This window comes from Antedon mediterranea, chromosome 5 (genome assembly GCF_964355755.1).
Source record: "Antedon mediterranea chromosome 5, ecAntMedi1.1, whole genome shotgun sequence".
In the NCBI taxonomy this organism is placed as follows: Eukaryota; Metazoa; Echinodermata; class Crinoidea; order Comatulida; family Antedonidae; genus Antedon; species Antedon mediterranea.
The window spans coordinates 15,582,416-15,602,607 of NC_092674.1; the positions used below are offsets into that span (position 1 = coordinate 15,582,416).

Sequence of the window (20,192 nt, forward strand, 5' to 3'; positions counted from 1 at the left end):
TGTGTCCCTTGATGAAATGTCCCTGAAACCTGCCATCAAATGAGATGACTCAGCTAAATACTTTAGTATATGTAGCCGGTTACGTCGTCAAGAAAGTAAGTGTAAAGCACAACTGCGATATCTGTAACAGTGCGATGCGAGAAACCAATCAAAAACTGGAAGACCCAAGGCAGTTCCTAACACATTTTAAGTCTTATATGCCCATCAACCAGTACAACGACTTCGGAGGATTAATTATGCCTACTGACAATGTAGTTAATGTCCTATCTATATGTGAAAAGATTTTTGTTTCTAATTTTAACAAATACTTACATACATCAAACATCATCAGAAAAATAAAGTTAAAAATCGCTACCATGTTACATAGATTTGGTATGAAGTTGAATCTTTGTTCACCATCAATTGAAACATTGCTAATTGAAACGTACGTAAACCTACGCATATTCTATGCTGTTAAATTCTTCAACAGAGACATAATCAGTGATAAGAAGAAGAGTAAAAAATTAATTAAAGTATCACATTTATGAGGTATGGTAAAGTTGTAGGAGGTCTGTACGCGCCCCGGTCTGTGCATTATCGGCTACAAATGATGATCATTACGACGGTCTGGTATGATGATTGAATAATTGTAAATATGATGATTTTATTTCAATGTTTCTACATTTTTTATATTTCCTCTGGGTGGCCCGTGCATCATTTTGCAATAGTTATTGAGTTAATTTTAAACTGAGACTATACTATAACATAACTAATTGCTATCTCAGGTTTTAAATAAATTATAATAACAAATGAATGTCATGGCGAATGATGGGTACATAATGCAGTAGTCCTAGTATGAATTGTCTCAGAATTGACTATCATAATTTGTTTCATGTCATGACTGTAGGCTTAAGCCTATGATTGTTTATAAATATATTCCTAAAAATTACTGCAATAAAATAGTCGAAGTAGTGATTTTAAAAAGTGACTTCTTGTTCTTTTTTAATTGTTTATAACACACTATTTGACTAATATATTTTCCTAATATGCACTGTTTTGCTGCTGGATGAAAAGTAGTATATAAGATCTTTGGAATAAACCAAAGATCATATACTATTATTGTGATGAAAAAAATTGAGTATTCAGTTACAATACAGTAGACATATCTGATCCATAAATCTACTCGTTTGAGCGAGAGGGCGCCCTATAAAATGAGCTCCATGTGTGTTACATGAATTGCACGTAAAATTCCGAGAGTGTCCTATCTTTAGTATAAGATCTTTGATATTCTTTGCTTTTGGGGGCAGCAGATATAAACATGACGTAGAGAGAGAGACTTAGCATGCAGTAGGCAAGAGAAAACAAGGCCTAAACTAAGAAGAGCCTAGGCCTAAACTTACATTACAATACAAGTTGACAATAATGGTTATAAGCGCCAAGTAATAGTTTCATTAAAAGTAAGTAGCCTACCTAGGCCTAGCTAGACTGGGGTGCCACTCAGCCCAGCCCGGAAAGAAAGTGTCTGAATGCCTACTCCAGGACCAGGGCCTACTACTGCATGCATGCTATGATGAATTACTAGTTTCATTAAAAGTAAGTAGCCTGCCTAGCTAGACTGGGGTGTGTGGAGCCGTGAAATGTGCAAAAAGTCACATTTGTGCAAACAACCACATTTGTGTAAACATTTTACCTTCAAATGTGCAAACAACCACATTTGTGCAAACATTTTACCTTCAAATGTGCAAATCTGTTAAAATTCATAACCCGCAAATGTGCAAACATCACGCCGTTAAATGTAAAAACGATCAGTTTTGACGTTAAATGTGCAAAAGGTATTCTACAAATGTGCAAAGCATTCTTCAACCAAGCTCCTATTCCATTTTATATTTTTGGTTCGTAGGTCTTTCAGAGTAGAAATAACAATAGGAAAAAGAGTATAATAAAATGTTCAATATCATAACTAATTATACTGTTGTATTTTATTATAATCAAAGGCTCCAAATCGCCTCGGCTAAATTCAAGTCGGCCCCAAGTCAACTCGCCCTGAAGTCAACTCGGCCTCAAGTCAACTCGGCCAAAAACTAATCGGTCAACTAACATTCATATTCATTCTAATATTCATCCCTATAACATGCGCACTTCGTTTTTATTATTTTTCTTCTGTTCAGTAGACTTATTTTGTCCCATTCATTTGCACTTTTTGCGTTTCATTTGCAGGTTATACATTTTTACAGATTTGCACATTTGAAGGTAAAATGTTTGCACAAATGTGGTTGTTTGCACATTTGAAGGTAAAATGTTTGCACAAATGTGGTTGTTTGCACAAATGTGACTTTTTGCACATTTCACGGCTCCACAGGGTGCCACTCAGCCCAGCCCGGAAAGAAAAGTGTCTGAATGCCTACTCCAGGTCTACTGCATGCATGCTATGATGACTTACTGACCACCTCTACTCTATATAGCTGGCTAGGCCTAATATATTTATATATAATGATATAATTTATTAAGTTTTAAAAGATTTGTTGAAACTAAACTTTCTAATTCAATCATTAAAGAGAATGTGCTGGCCTGTGGCTGTGCTGCGGTTTACAACTCCCTGATGAATGCGATTAATTATAATTGATTGGTAGCCAACAAATAGTGCTATTTTTTTTAAAGATTATTAGTTGAACTTTTATGAATTATAATTTTATATATAGGCCTATACATATAATCCGACAAAAACCCAAATATTTTTTTCTAGCCTAAAAAATACATTTTCTCATTTTTTACTGAATTTTGCTAAAAACTGAATTTACAAACAAAAGTAAATTAATTTTTCATTTTTCTAACATAAGGGCAATTTATTTGAATGTTTACAAAAAAAATTATAATTAATATTATAATTTTTCCCTAGAAATTAAAAAATGCCGGCTGTGCCAAATTGTAGGTGTGTACATATCCATAACAAAATTACAACAAATCATTTTTTCTTAGTTGCTTCTTCGATATTGTCTATGGAGGCATAACCAACTTTGACTTTATTTGAGGGAAAATTTAATATTTTTAATAGTAGAGTGTTTAAACTTCCTATCAATTAATATTTCCTATAAATTTATATTGTATTTTAGTATCCCAAACAGACCAGTACTTGCCAACTAGACAATGCAAATCAATGTCTTTGATCCGTTAACCAATTCAAGTGTCGATGTTCCTCTACGAAAGACGCCTTCTTCAGGCTTTGTAGTGTCTCTGAGAACACTTGGTAAGTATCAAGGGTCACCTTACTTTATTATCATCCTAAATCACCCAATGGGACATTCTGTGTCACTTTGAGGTCTCCACTCAATATTTCTAATCAAATGTTCAAGTCTTAGCAACATGATTAGTAAAACTTGAATACAACTAAATTCAATTCACATTTATTCAGCAATATATATATATATATATATATTTTCTTTGTAGTTCACCACCACCTTTTTATTCATTCAATATTTCAGTAAATAATTTCTAAACATTTTCTACCTTTGTTTGTTTGTTTCCTTTTTTTGCCCAAATTAATATCATAATGTTAACCTTTAGTATCAATCATACTGTACCATTAGTAAAAATGATTTTTGTTAAATCACATTCATTTATATTTCATTTAACATTTTTGTTTTCTGTATAATTACTATACATTAATACAAGTATTTATTTGGTTAAATCATCTATTTGCAAAACCAATTGTATATTAATCAAAATTACAGTCTTTGTTACTCATTTAACTGTGCTTTTATACTACAGTAACTACATACAGTAGATTAAATGCATTGTATGGTGTGTGCACTGATAGTATTAAGTATTAACCTGCACACCTACATACAAACATGTAAACATACACAATCATTACATAAGTTTGCACCTTTAGTATATCATTATTATGAATTACCGTAAATATTTAAATACGTTTACTTATTATAAACACTTTAAATATAATGTAATACATAAATACTTATTATAAACACTTTAAATATAATGTAATACATAAATACTTATTATAAACACTTTAAATATAATGTAATACATAAATACTTATTATAAACACTTTAAATATAATGTCATTTATTATAAAATATTGCATTCTTGTCTCCATTTTAGTACATAGAATACAATATTAATTAATAGAGCATTTTTTTTTTATTAAAAAAAATATTTAAGTATTTTTACATGTTTAAACATAAATATATATTTACATTGCTACATACACTTATTGCAGGAATCTTTTAAGACCCTTTGAAAAAAAATAAAAAAATCACAAAGAAAATCATTAAATAAAATTTCATACTGTACAAGTTGAGAAACATAAAGAAACATCTTGATGGATTTAAGGCAAAATTCATTACAATTGATGACATGATACAGAATGATAACATTTTGAATTATAATATAATAGATGTTTACTACTATTTTATTTGAAAGGCATCTACTTTGATGGTGCAGTAGGACTTAGCTATCGAGTTGGTGGTGATGGAAAGGAGAGAAAAGTTGTATGCACATCAGAAGATGGTAAACATTTAGTTGAACCAATAAATGGCTGGGCCAACCATTCTTCCTATGAACTTATTAGCAGTGCTCCAGGTAATATTCTTTAATTTAATAGATATTCTGCAACAGTAAGAAGCTGATACAGAATGTTGGGAGAGAGAAACGCCACTTGGAGGGTTCCCAATCAACTTTTCAACTCATTAATTTGGACGAGTATAATGTATGTGAATATTGTTATGTTAGTTTGGTTTATATTTAAAGGGGGATTCTGGGTTTAAAATTGCTTTTAAATATCGTTTATTTATTAAATAAAAAATATTATAACAATATAGACATGTCAGAATGAAAAAGTAATAACGAGAAATAAAAAAAAAATTAAATTTCATATACATTTTAGGGTAAATTCATAGAAAGTCTGTTTTTCAGCAGCTTAGGGAAGCTCATTAATATTCATGAGATATTTACAAAATCACATCACCAGTGGATTCCAAACTCGCGACGTCATGTACGTTGTCTTTGTCAACTAATTTACATCTCTCTCCCCTGTCAAACGACGACCACCCGATCATTGTGAAATACATTTTTTGTAGATTTTCTAAGCTAGGCCTAAAGTGTAATAATAACAGTAGTAGCATATATTTATTTGACATTTAATGAAATACAAAATTTAGTACAGATTACGGAGTCATAAATTATACTATTTTTATACCTCTATAGTACAGATCGTATTATCGGCTTCACGTACAATACTACTCGAGGCCTAGCCTAATGGGCGAGAGCCATTCTGACTAGGGATTCCATGCCACGATGGCTACGTTAAAACAGTGGGGCCCATAGCCCTAGCTAGCCTACTACTAGACGATTGGCCCATAAATAACAAAACCCATCCTATCAACCAAACTCATAAACAATCTAAACCTAAAACGTTCTACAAAATCGGCTGTAAATATTGAAGCAAAACAAGGTCCGATCGCCGTCCACACGTATGGTTTCCCGATCGTCTAAAATAAAATAGGCTTAGTTTACTCTCCAAAAAAGCGGATACTCATGCATCAAGCAAGTACAGTACTGTAGACCAGGTAGTAGGAAGGAGACCTAGCCGATCCGGCCCAGTTAAAAATTGCGCTAGCTAGTGTAGTAGACCCTATGCGAATTGATACTACCAGGCCTTTTACTATAGGCTGCACTACAAAAATATTCCAACTCTCTCATTCGAGCTATATTATCTATACCATTCCGGTAGGTCGAGTCGACCTTCAATCAAATACTGTATATCGTTCATGTTGTGATTATAGACGGGGTATACTCGACCCGACCAGTTTGGTATTGTTGTATCTGCTTATCACGTGACGATGCCAGGCATGCCGGGCAGCAGAGAGAGCATGTGTATCGTCGTCTCGCTCGATCCGATCCTCAGCAGGAATGTACAGTATACGTTACGCTTCATTGATTTTGATTTTTCCCTAAGTCGGTGCGAAAATCGGCAAACGTAAAGTGCAAACATATCTAATTTTTCACTATTTTGATGAATTTTCATAAAAAATTTACTTTATAAATGGGAAGACCGACTAAAATTACATCAGATAAGTATAATTTTACAAAAGTAATTGATATGGTTAATGATAACGAGTCGTCGGAAGACGGACCATTTCACGAATTTCCTATTTTGTAACCATAGTGTGATTTTGCCGTAGCTGCACTTGTAATCTGGCCTGATTTCACAGCCTTCGTTCTGCTTCACTGGGCGCTTATATAAATTGAAACTTTTACCGTTCAAGAGACAAACAAATATATTTTACATTTTTTACTATTCATTTTAAATCCGGAACCCCCCTTTAAACAATCCCAGTCTTGAGCCTACTGTGTTGTTCTTTGATACCAACAGCAATTCAAATGATTTTAAATCTAAATTTAAAAAGGCTAAAGGACAATGTCAAACATTTTTATATACACGTTTTGCTAATTATGTGGTTTTTTAAAAACCGTTATTGCAGTACCATCTATTGAAGTTATGGATGATTATCCTTCTAAATCACAGACAGACATAGAGACAGAAAAACCATCTTGTGATGTACCTCAAATAGACAGTATTATTGACAAGCAAGAGGTAAGGAAACATTTAAAACTAAGGTGAGAACATGCATAGCAAAATGTTTTTGCATTATCCGGTACCTAATGATGTAATGCAAAATCTAAAAATTACACTACAGGAAGTTGATAAAGACAGCACTGCAAAGATGAAGAAGAATATATAGATAATGAGTTTATAAAACAACCTATAAAAATACAGCATCTTACCATTTACAAATGGAATACAATACAATTTCGTTACAATAATTGGTGTAATAAATAATAATAAATTATATAAATATTTATTGATGATATATATATATTGATGATATAATCATCAAAAGTTACTATTAAGAAAGCTTTACAATTGACACCTATATGACATTCTGAAAAGTAGACAAGCGTTTCAAAAACGTATTGATGAAATTTGCCACCAATGTGATACAGTCTGACTCATGAACTATAATTGATGTTCTAGAAACTACCTTTTTTGGTTCTTCACTTTGGAACAGTCTCCATTTAAGAGAAAAAAGAGTGGATGGATTAAAACTGGTACTAAACAGCACACTTATGATGGATAGCTTTTTTTCTTAGAATTCAACAAATTATGAAGTAATTGAACTGAAGGAAGGATATTCTTACACTGACGAAGAAGGAAATCAAAGAGCGGATGGATCAATAACGCTTATCAAGGGACAAATGAACATAGTGGTGGACACGGGTAATGCATGGGACAGGCAAGTCATTCTGGATGGTTAGTCATTTTGTATTATTGTTTAAACTCAATTACAGGATATTTTAAAAACAAACAATTTCTACATGTCATGGCAGTTCTATCATGGCTATTCTACAGATGTGCAACTGTCATGTATTTTTTTCGTTTGGTCAACATGCAATTAAAAAAAGTCAACTGATATAGATGCAATTCTGCACATCATTCAATTTTGTAATAAGATTTTCCAATTTTCCTACAGTACAGTGTCAACAAGTTTCTGGTTGAATTTGACCTTTTATTTTGTATTTTCATAAAGTAAACAGTGATTATTTTTTTATATTTTTTTTTTCTATGGAAATGCATTAACTTTAATAAAACTCTAAAATGACCTATTCAAAATATTTTTTTATTAATCCTTTATTTTGTTATGTTTTTGGGGCACAATACATCATTAAGTTTTAATGTAATGTTTCTTTCTAGGACTGTCAACACATAATTTAGAGCCAGACCAAATTCAGTATGTTGTTTGTACTCATGGTCATTGTGATCATGTAGGAAACCTGAACCTATTTCTGAAAGCAACACAAATTGTTGGATTTGATATCTGCATTGAGGATAAATATGTTGATCATCCATTTGCATTGGTCAGTACATCGCTTATAAATTAATTTAAAATTGTAATATTTTGTAATTAATTTGAGGTAATTCAAATTAAAACTAGAATCAGCCTAGTTTTTTTATATATAGGCTGTAAAGAAAAAAAAATGCTATAATTTTATGTATTCTGATAATATCAGCAATTCATGATTTTTTTTGTATAATAGCTCTTCATGGGGTAGGGAGCCACATACATTTAGGCAATAAAAGAATTATCAAACTCAGAAATCCACTCTTACAACACTAGGGCCTCGCACGCCCTTCATCTTCCTTTAATCAAACTTACTTTAATTCAACACAATGTCCGATATAGTGACTTTATATTATTTAATGTACTTCCTAAGGATATTACATCTACCCTAAATTTATTTAAGTGTATGATATCATTTATTTAATGATGATGTTTTATAAAGTCTGTGTACATTTGCTTGTTTGAAAAGCGATACAATTTCTAATGCGAAAATCACGGATTGCTAATTTGTCTGACATTTGTTTTATTATTACCACCTCCAGCTTATTCTGTTGCCACTTTCCAACCAACTAAGAATGAACAACATTTTCAATTCATATGATTCAAAACACTTTCTACTACTGAAATACTACTATATGCTTTCAATAATTAATTCTTCTATTTTAGGGTGAACCCTTTATAATAGATGATGACATAGAAGTTATAGCAACTCCTGGTCACACACATAATGATGTTAGTGTTGTGGTTAAGAAGACTATCAAAGGAACTGTTGTAGTTGCAGGTAACAGTACTATTATTTATGGTTTTTGGAATACACAATGATGTTAACCATATCACCCTGATTAAAATAATATTATATAGACATATTACATAAAGAACAAGGTTGGCTCAAACGTAAAATTAAAGAATCAATCAGCATAAAGAAACAAGATAAAGTGATGAATAAAACCAAGAAAGCCAAAACAAATATATGCATGAAGTAGAAACACACTACCAAAATTGGAGTGCTTGTGGACTTTGCTTTTTGCACCCAATGGAAAATAACATGCATGTTTCTGTTTTTGAGAGATAGATTTTGCTTTACTACAAATTTGGATAAAAAACTTCCAAGATAATCACAAATGACGAAGACTGATGCTCACCAACCCCACTCTAAAAAACAAATGTTTAAAGTGGACAAAAAGGAAGGAGAGAAAAGGCTCAACTTTCAGTAAAAAAAAGAAATAACATTTCTTTTAGATGATATCAAACAAACAATTTCAATGTACATTAGTGAAATAGTTTATGAGAATTTATAGTTGCTCTGCTTTTCTAACAAAATCTTTGACCTTAGTTTTAAAAGGTGAAGAATGGTAAATGAAGATGCAATTGTGAATCTGTCAAAAAGTTGTATTAATTGATTGTTTTCTATGGCAGCCAAAACATAAATTATTATTGTGTCCTCCACATACAATATATTTGATTATTTTATTACAAAATGTATTACTAATTAAGTTTTCAGAGAATGAGAACAATACAAGGTTTGTCAGTAAATAAATATATTACAGTACACATATCTAGTTTGTATTTGAAATATGATTGTTTACCCTTTATTCGACACACATCTATTTTTAAAAAACAAGGTATTTATATACTGTATTTTGTTGTTTTTTAAAGGTGATTTATTTGAGAAAATGGAAGATTTAATAAATGCCGAGTACTGGATGTGCAACAGTGAAGATGAAAAGTTGCAAGAAAAGAGTAGAAATATAGTATTAGGCGTAGCAAATTACATAATACCAGGACATGGGCCAGGATTTAAAGTGCCAATAAAAACAACAGAAGCTGACACAAATAAAACCTGAAGCTTATAAATTAGAATGTTGATGAAGCCTTTAAAATATCAAATACCTTTTGGAAAATTATCTATGTACATGCTACTGTACATGATAATACATAAAAACAGTATAGCAACAAGTAAAACACATATACTGAAGAATTCCACAATAAAACTTAATAGCTAAAGAAATAGTTAGGTTTAATTAAATTTGCTATTTTTTTCAAAGAACTATTTTCTTCAAATGCATTGGCATGCTAGCCTACCTAAATTTGTTATTAAAACGCTTAGTTATTCTGACAAAAATAACAGTCTGAAATGTGTTGGTTCCTTCTTAAAGTTACAGTATATATATAATATTTCAGAAATGGTTGTTCATTAACTTGGACATTATTTAAAAACGTTAACATTTCCTGTAAGTCTAATAAGAGCCTTTCTTTTTAATAAAATCTAATAATTGTATTTTTTTTTTAATGAAGCATATGAAAATAGAACTATCCTGTCCAGTAGACAGCAATAACAAGAAGAATAAGCATACCTATTACTGTATTACTCTCTTTACTCATTTTGACAAGATTTGAATAAACATTTTTCATTATGTGAATTATAAGCCTATGATCTCAACTATTCAGGTTAATAGAATGATATGAAATCGTGCATTTACGGTACATCAATGTGCAAACGTAACTGCGCCTATATGCAAGGCCATATACAAGGCTGCAGTCGCGGGTTGGTGAACATCAGTCCAAAATACGCAGAATTTTTTTCAAAATACGTCAACTTGAGGGCGCTATACTAATCCAAAATACGTAAGTATTTCCAAAATACGTCAACTTGAGGGCGCTATAAATTATCCAAAATACGTGAATTGTCCAAAATACGTCAAATTAAGGGTGCTATTCATTTTTACAAAATACGCGATTTGTCCAAAAATACGTCAAGTTGGGACCGCTAGTAATTTTCCAAAATACATCAAAATGAGGGCGGCAAACTTTTCAAAAATACGAGAGCCTTTCAAAATGTATCATTAATATTGAGAGTGTAAGGTTTACAGTTTAATTTATTAGAAAAAGTTTAAGTTATAAATGAAATTTTTGGAAGGCAGAATTGTTTGTAAATAAAATGCCATAGAGTAGCCAATTTTTATTTTTCAATGTAATCATTTATTACTTGATAAAAACAAATATGTTCCAACATCAGTCAATAGGCAGTACCTATAATATACATTAATAATGTCTGCACGATGTAAGATTGCATTGCCAGACGTAGCTAGTTTAAATGAGGCATAAACCAGCTACAAAAAGAGCATGTGACAATTATAGTCATAATATGTATGTGTTATATATTTGGTGATCTACAAAATTGATATTTTTCCCGAGCTCGACAGACCTAAATCGCTTTCAATTTAATGTACTTATGGTCTAATACAAGTTACCTAATTTGAAATCTACCATAATAGTTATTTCATATAATATAATAATAAAAAGCATAATGGTATTGTAATTCAAATAATATCAATAATTGGTTAGAAGAAGTACTAGTAATTATTTTTTTACACGAAAATGTTGGCAAAATAGCCATTGTTAAAACAGTTTAAAATGCTTCGGTTGAGCGAGAGAGATCTAAATGTAACAATATTATGATCCTCAAACTATAATATCATCTTAAATCTTGATAAAAAATAAATAATAATAATTAAAAACCATTATCGCTAACTTTCTTATTGTAGAAAATTAATAGCGTTACAAAATTTGTTTAAGTTGAATAATTTTCCTACTTTAGAAAATTAATAGTGACCTCAAGTTGAAGTATTTCAAAACAAGTTCCTCAAAAACTATTTTGGAGAAATTGCGTATTTAGGAAATTGAATAGCGCCCTCAAGTTGACGTATTTTGGAAAGACGTGACCCACGTATTTTGGATTAGTATGGCGCCCTCAAGTTGACGTATTTTAGAAAAATTCTGTGTATTTTGGATTTGATAGTGCCCTCAATTTGACGTATTTTGGACAATTCCCGTATTTTGGACAATTCCCGTATTTTGGAAAATGAATAGCGCCCTCAATTTGACGTATTTTGGAAAGACTCGCTTTTTTTATTAGTATAGCGCCGTCAAGTTGACGTATTTTTGAAAAAAATTCTGCATATTTTGGACTGAATTTCACCAACCCTATTGCTTTTGTTTGAATTTAATCAGTAATTTGGTCATTTTATAAAGGAAGACTTTGTTTTTTTTCCCGTTTTTTTGCTACGGAAGTGAATAATATTAAATCTACAAAATAACCTATTGAAAGTCTGATTTTATTAATCTTCATTTTTTATGTTTTTTGGAGACAATACATTTTTAAAGGTTGTTTCTACATTAGCTTGTAACACGGTTCTTGATTTTGTATCTGCTATATTGTATTTGAAGTTAAAGTTAATAAATAATAGATAAGATAATATGTCACCTTTAACCGTACGATTACAAACGGCGCTTCGTACATTATTACACTGCCGACCCAGTTTCTTCCAATTGTATGTAAATCAGTTATTAATTAAATATACAGTATGGTTAGGCCTAAACACCAATAATCTGAGTTGTAGGCCTACTAACATGAATGGACATTGTGGTGATTTTAGTGCCACTTATATGGTGAGTAGACCTATTAGCTGTGTAGTTAAATGATAGGAATCCAGTCCAGTTACCATTACCATTATAGCCTGATTAAAAACCTCCTCGTTCTGTTGTTTTTATTCTGTTCACTTTAGGAGAGGCAGTATTAATCCAGTTAATCATTAATAATATACCCACCATATTGCAGTAGTATTTTTGAATTCCATATAAAGTTCAGAATGACATACTAAAAGTCATCGAAAATCCAAGCATTGGATAAAGGGGTCAGATGTTCATAAAGGTCATTTTAAGTCAAAATTTATATGGACCATTAATTACATAAATCGAACCATTTGTAATACATTGTATACGAGTGTGCTTCATGTCATGTTAAAGCTTATTAAATTTCCTTTCCAGTGATATTATTATTGTCATAGCATTTTTTAGAAAACACAACAAATGAGTCAATTTCGCTGTAAATAACAATGTGAAACACACCCGCGTACGCATTTTCATTCCACAGAGCGATACACATGACTAGCTCAAGATGTAATAGGAGTGACATCGCCTTTATTGTTGCTTCTGGATGATCTACATTCTATTTTTTTCAGATGGCATTTTTGTTGCCATGGTTTATATTTGGAGGTATAAGTATAATATTTTGTAAGTTTTAACTAGTAGAAATACAAAGCAGTTTGATAACATCCATGTTGTAGGCCTATAATGTTACTGGGCTGAATTTTCAACAGACCCGGTGATTGAAGAGGTTCCTATGAGAAGCTTCAAAGACAACCAGAGGTTTGACAAGAGGCAGAGGAATGAGTACTTCAGACCACCAAATCATCGCTGAAATGAATGTAATGTATCAGGGCGTTACTCCACCAGTGACAAACATAAGGACGGCCACACGTCAAAAGGAACACAATGACAATTTGGTTACGACTCGGAATCTTCATAGCATTGACACAAGAGTTAATGCAGGTGACTCGTTAATATTGACCATGTGGTAACTGATACTGGTTTAGGTAACCGTCTACATAGAGACATCTGGTAACCATTGACATAAATTTGGCATTTAGAATAATGCTACTTTAAGTGTACCAATAAATTATACAAAGTAGTCAGTGATATAAAAGGTTGGAACTCATAGACTTGCATTTTATTCTTGGGCCTCAAGTTTAACGGGAAACTGAGGAAATATGGATTAAGCCCTTAACGGACCCACGGCAGCCAGCAGTGCAGCAATAACCAGATCAGCACACCGGGAGAGACGATCCCCTATTATTTTTTCGAACAGTTCTTCAACAATCTATATATACAGTACACGGGACCAACGGCTTTACATCCCATACGAAGGACGAGGCAATGAGAGTATCTTAACTAAGGATGCAATCAATATGGTACAGATAGGCTCGAACCCATGCCTATCACATGCTAGTCCGATATTATCATTACATCATCACTCCTCGGTATACACAACACCCGCTAGTTACAGACGGTCTACCACCTAGAATGCAACCGGACCCAACGTTGCTTAACTTCGGTAATCTGACGAGAACAGGGGTTTCAACGCAGTATGAAAATTGACTTGTTTGCACAACTCTATCAAGCACTGATGCTATCTTCAGACATCGTTGTTTATTCGGTGTTGTGTAAGCATTGACTATTTTGAATGGTATGTTAGGCCAGAAGATCTTGCAATGTATTCAAGGTCCTGGCAATAAAGTAATCTATACATACATACAGGTAATTAGACTTTCTGCATTGACCCTACTGTTCTAGCGCCTGATTACCACAAGAACAACAAGGAAGTTTTTGAACATGTGAACTTTGTTAACCAACAGCACTTTTTAAAACTACCAACATACTACTTTTGGAAAATTAACTGTACTGAACTGTAGAGAGTCCACACCCACTCAGCCCCACCATAGTTGGATGTAAGTTGAGGCGATTTTGAAAATATGGCACATCTATGGTCGGAAATGGCTCTTATTATAAATAGCCTATTAAAAGAGGGCAATTCCCCTATTATTTTGACCAGGAGCGGATCCAGCCTTTTAGTAAAAACGGGGTGGGGTGGGGGGGGGGGATGCGTGTGTAAAAACACGCGATTAGGGATAACATTGTTTGCGTTCAATGCGAACGTCAGTAGGACGTCCACGATTAAGGTAATTCCGGTACGGTCTACTTTTAACATTTAAAAAAGTGACGTGACTTCAAAGTTATCATGTTGGCCTAGTTATGTTAAATAATATACATACATATTAACACTTGCATTTGTGATGCACCCCCAGTACGTATAACGTATGACAGAATGACGAATAGTTTTAACTTACCCACGCGAAATCAAGATAAGGCTAGGTAAAAAAGTGGTAAAAAAAGGGGAAATTATGTTACGGATTAGAAAAAGGGAAAAATAAGACACCCGCACCAACCATCATACTTGGAAATGTTTGTTCAATACAAAATATTTCTGACTATAGCTACCACATACAAATTTGAGTGCAGGGATGCTAACATAATGTATTTTTCTGAAACATGGTTGAATGAACAAATACTGGACAGCGTAGTAAGCATTGATAACTTTACCTTAACACGAGGTGATCGCAATACAAATTCGGGTAACACGAAAGAAGGAGGGATTTGCATCCATTTGAATGATATGTGATGCAATAACTATTCTATTTTTTCTCTTTTGTGAGTGTAGCCCATTTTTTATCATGTTTTCATTCCGTGACAAAGATATAAAAAATTAAAAAAACAAAACAAACAAAACATTTGTTGAAAAAACAACATATGTTTGTAACATATGTACTATAATATAATTAAAAAGATAGATTATATCTTTTTAAAACATAACAAAATTAGTTATATTGGCACATACCCTCTTATAAAATTTGGCCAACGTGTTGAAGCGTTGTTTTTTTGATCTATACATTTTCTTTCTTTCTTTCTTTTTCATCTTTTTGTTTTATAGATAGAATACGATAAGTGTTAAAAAGTATTACAAAAATTAATTCAATATATCTGATTCATATTCATTAATTTCTCTTTTACAGCTGCCCTTTTATTTACATTACAAGCATATTGATTAGCTATTAAATTCTAATTCTAATCGGAACAAGCTCCAAATCATTATTGATCTTTCTGCGGATTTAATATATTTAGATTTATAATACAATGTAAACAATAAATTAATTCATTTACATTCTTACTTTTTTTTTATGTGGGTTTATCCCACTTTTATTTCCATGCATATGTTCCTATCTCTTTACATATATTTTTCTCTAAACACATTTTCATTTCAATACACTATACATAAACAATGTTCTATAGACAGAATACATCAAATTGAAACAGAATCGCCCGATTCAATGAAATTAGTTATGTGAGATTTTAACAAATGCGATTTAAAATATGTGAATTAATTCAATATATTGAGAGAGTGGAAACCATCTTGGATAAATGCTATGGAAACTTTAAGGAAAAATACAACGTTAAGGTATATACTCTCTGATCACAAAACCCATTTTTTGTTACATAGCTACAGATAATAATTGAAACAAAAGAAATCGAGTAGCATAAGTTATCGTACTTGGTCTATCAATTCTGTTGTTGCACACTGCGTGGATGACTCGAAAGCTCAAACTGCAACGTTTTTCTTGAAAATGATATGGACAAGCATTTGCTGGTGCTAAATTCTTACATTGACTTCTATCTGTGTCAACTCCATTGCTCCTGAAAAAAAAAAGATTTTATCCTAACAAACCATGGATGACAGCCAAATTCAAATTGTTAATTAACGAAAAACAGAAGACATTTGCTAACAAAAATACGGAAGTATTCAAACAAAAGCAAAAAGAAGCAAAAACCTAAATACGGAAAAGTACTCGATGATAAAATTAGGGAAAATAACAGCAGAGGTGCCAAACATTTTATCCTTTATTTCAATTTTTTTTAACAAAACGACCGCAAATCAATTAGAAGAACTAACAGTTCAGGAACCCGACAAGGATGTGTGTTTTCCCCAATCCTTTTCTGTTTGTACACATATGATTGCAGAAGCACATTTGAGAATTGTTTAATAATTATATATGCAGACGATACTGTTATAACTGGATGTTTAAATTATGATGATATTATATATCTTAATGAAAGTGATAACTTTGTATTATTTAGAAATCAACATGAAAAAAACCAAAGAGATGATAATTGATTTCCGCAAGGTACAAAATAGTTTAGAATCTCTTAGAATTAAAGATGAAATTATTGAGGAAGTTAACGAATACAAATATATAATAGTTACTACTATAGACAAAAAATTCAATTTTACAACAGAAATTACACCACGTAAAGCAAATCAGTGATTGTATTTCAAAAGAAAACTATTTTAACGTAGATAAAACGATTTTAATAAATAAATCTGTTGTCCTTGGAATTTTAACTTTGGATCTATTTTAGATTGTTTTAATTGTATGGTCACATGACGAAAAAGAACAAAAATAAACTTAAACGTACAATTAAAGCCGCTAAACGTATAAAGGAGAGGGCGTTGTTTTTGAAACCTAAGAAACAATTTATACCAGCCGAACTAAAAAGAAAGTTATTAAGATTATTAAAGAAAAAAAAAAACCATATTAATTCATTATATCAATATAATAGATGATCAGGTTGAACGGTGGTAATTTTATCACTTAACTCATTTGTATTTTATTATTTTTAATGTTTTATGTATGTTAACTTTATTTATGAGCTCTGTATTTTAATGTGTCAATGCCAAGCAAAGCAATTACGAATACATATCTTATCTTATATCTTATATATATATATATCTGAGCGTGTTTTACGGCTGTAGGAGGCCTAAATGTCGTAATTGTGAGACAACAGATATGGCTACCTCTGAATTAGCACGGCGCTGAAACAATGTGTTTTAATCAAAATTGAAAGTACTTTACTTTTACTCCTATTCCCCAATTTGTTTTCCCTTATGTAGAATAGTTTTTTCACCAGATTTATTGGGGGCGGGGGGGGGGGAGGTTGGTATGGAGTTTGTGCGCCCCTCTAGATCCGTCACTGACCTTCTGTTTGCTCATGCGATACTGGTGACACTACATCCAGAGACTTCTAAATTTTAAAAAAGTGACTCTATAAAAGCTTGTCATACTTATTTCTGGCAATAGGCTGTAGACTTCAGATGCAAACAAGCTACAAAGGACACATCGTGTTAGTTAGAGAAAATGCTTTATAATTAGTATGTCTGTACAATAGACGACCTGGATAAACGTGGAATGCCTTTGACTTCTTCACTTATATCGCCAACTTCAGAGTGGAGTTTATATGTGTACCAAAGATTGAGGATGGAAGATCAGTGATGGAAACATGGTTTCTCTACACAGACTTAGACGGTACCTGAGTATATCCTTGAAGCAATCAGGTGTAACTAGAACTACATGTGGTGAATTGTACTAATGTGAATCTACCCGAACAAGAAGTGGTACTGATGACATATACATGAATCCTTTTCTATTTGAATGATTAAACAATCTATAGGCTATACAAGTTGATACTAAAATCATCTAGTAAATCAACAACCCCAAAAAATGTTAATTCAAAATTATCAAGACTCATTAATGAATAACAATAATACATGCCGCCGGTAATGGATTTTAATGTTCTTTTTCTCCTGTAGCTAGCATAATTGTTCCTATTCCATGACGATAAGTGCAGGAAAAGCATTATTTGTACCAAATACATCCCTACATCCACAATTATGGCATAAAACATTACAGTAAATCATTTTTTTATGAAAACATTTAAGTTTTTGTAAAAGGTCAATGACCTTTTGACCTCTAGTTACTTAAATAACTGTAGGCGTCCTACCCTATGGAAAATATTACTGTTACAGAGAAAACTGCGGATTCATCACCTTTGATATATATTCTTTGCTAGTACGTAGTTAAATGATAGGAATCCTCTGGCCTCTGGCCACTAGGTACGTAATTTTGAAGGCGCTATTCATTTTTTTAAATACGCAATCTGTCCAAAATACGTCAACTTGAGGCCCTATTAATTTTTTAAAATTGGAAAATTATCCAACTTAAAACACTATTAGTTTTTTTTAAAGTTATCCGACATACCTCTAACTTGAAGGCACTTTAGTTTTCATAAAAACACGCAAATTTTCCAAAAAATATTCGAACCTTTTTTTCCAAAATACTATAAAGGATTGTATCTTCATCATTGAAAAAGTTAAAACTCATAGAAAGTAAGTGTCGTCTTTAGTTTTCGTAGTCCACCAGATGAAGATACCATCATTTTTTCATTATGTGGTAAGGATTTACACAGGGAATCTACCTGGTAATGCTTCTGTGCCCCTCTTTACCAGAACATATCATTCTTATATAGGCTGTATTTTAACGTGTGGTTTGACCAGTGTTTGTTAGTGCGGTTTTAAATTGGTTTAAATTTTGAGATTCAATCACATTTTTTGGCAAAAAGTTCCAACAATTTATAGTTTCTGCAGAACTAGGCAATAGCCAAAATCTTCACAGAATAGTGTCTGGAAATTGTGAAACATATGCGCTTTATAACAAAAGTCAGATAATTCACGACGTAAATCCGTAACTACCTGTGAACAACGGCGTACGTGTTCTTGTGAAAGACGTACCAATTTCTGTGCACAACGACGAAATCAGAAACTGCCTTCAAAAATTAGGATGCACAATAATCGGAACAATTCAGTATGTAAAATGTCATATAAATGGAAAACTATATGAAATAAGTTGAATGCTTTAAAGGAAGCCTATCACGGGTCACTAAAATCAATGGCTTTGCTGCAAGGCTCTTTCACAAAGAACAGATGCTCCCAATGTAAGGAAATTGGGCATAAAGAAGTAAACTCCTGCCTTGATATCAAGTCATACACTTCCACAAAGAAGGTCACGTTGCTAAATATTGCCAAGAAACAAAAATTCCTGACAAACAATCTTCAGTTTTGAGCAATGACGAAAGTGAAGATGAAACAACGGTGATTTTTTACCAACGTCTGGTGAACAGTTCATACACAAATTGTCGAAGAACCTCATTGACTTAAGAATAAAGATCTAAGTTGGAGCCTTGGCGATAGCGATGAAAGTGATAACTAAACCAATACTAGTGGCAAAGAAGATATCAGTGATGTTGTACGTAGAGAAGAGGCTGTAGTCGAAAATAGCAATATTTCCAACGGTTGCAGTGTCCTGACAAAAGATAAAGTAAAGTATTAAGACTTTCATAGGCCTGCAGCTTCCCGAGCTGCTAACGCCCAAGAACGCCACAATCAAACAAAGACTACAACATGCAATGTGAAATTAGGTAAACGCCATATTTAAACTTCAAATTAGGCATATATGTAAGTATGAACAAAAATATATGCAGAGAACATTTATATCTTTACTTATGATAATTTGACTCAAACAATTGTTAAGGTTTTACAATCAGTAAGTATATCATCTAAATCATTCCATTCCATTCCTTCCTGAGAAGGTTATACAGTATTTAGATTTGGGTGATCTAACAAGTGGTACAAGCATCTTACGTGGATTTCTAAAAATCGCCCATAAAAGAAAAAAAGTCTGATAATCATTTCTTTTGGAATCATTTTAATGATAGCAATGCAAGAATACGTCCTTTTGTTGCACAGGCTGCGCACAGGATAGTGTTTGAATTATCCAGAAAATCATGGATGGGTTTCACTGGGCTGGTATGTACATATCACGTGGATGTACTAGTTGAACTACTATGTTCTGTTTGCGTTGAGGATGAAAAAGTGCTAACCAATAATAGTAAGATTTGTTAGATGCGCATCCACCAAAGTGGTCAAGGCCTGTGAAAACCCAATCGAAA

The 20,192-nt window shown here is 32.3% G+C and overlaps 2 protein-coding genes across 3 annotated transcripts in view; both read left to right on the plus strand.

The window, feature by feature from the left end:
• Positions 1-1,291: 1,291 nt before the first annotated feature.
• LOC140048618 (metallo-beta-lactamase domain-containing protein 1-like) lies at positions 1,292-10,324 on the plus strand. Of its 2 annotated transcripts, none has more exons than XM_072093371.1 (8): positions 1,292-1,436; positions 3,090-3,223; positions 4,420-4,578; positions 6,480-6,592; positions 7,150-7,309; positions 7,751-7,914; positions 8,565-8,679; positions 9,555-10,324. In XM_072093371.1, exons 2-8 carry the CDS (start codon positions 3,124-3,126, stop codon positions 9,740-9,742), a joined length of 999 nt encoding a protein of 332 aa, XP_071949472.1. In that variant the 5' UTR covers positions 1,292-1,436; positions 3,090-3,123; the 3' UTR covers positions 9,743-10,324. The 2 variants fall into 2 exon arrangements, with proteins under 2 accessions (XP_071949472.1, XP_071949473.1); XM_072093372.1 differs by lacking the exon at positions 1,292-1,436 and adding an exon at positions 1,437-1,572.
• Positions 10,325-12,165: 1,841 nt separating this feature from the next.
• Positions 12,166-20,192, plus strand: part of LOC140049734 (peroxisomal sarcosine oxidase-like) — a 33,649-nt gene continuing 25,622 nt past the window's right edge. Inside the window, exon 1 of the mRNA XM_072094682.1 lies at positions 12,166-12,347. The gene's annotated coding sequence lies outside the window, so the exon portion shown is untranslated. The remainder of the gene's footprint in view (positions 12,348-20,192) is intronic.

What these genes read in the sequence shown, in the direction of transcription:
- LOC140048618 (XM_072093371.1), top strand. Translation starts at nt 3,124, where the DNA reads ATGCAAATCAATGTCTTTGATCCGTTAACCAATTCAAGTGTCGATGTT. An exon ending in CAGGCAAGTCATTCTGGATG is followed by an intron (nt 7,310 to 7,750) that starts GTTAGTCATTTT and finishes GTTTCTTTCTAG; the next exon opens with GACTGTCAACACATAATTTA. An exon ending in AGGAACTGTTGTAGTTGCAG is followed by an intron (nt 8,680 to 9,554) that starts GTAACAGTACTA and finishes TGTTTTTTAAAG; the next exon opens with GTGATTTATTTGAGAAAATG.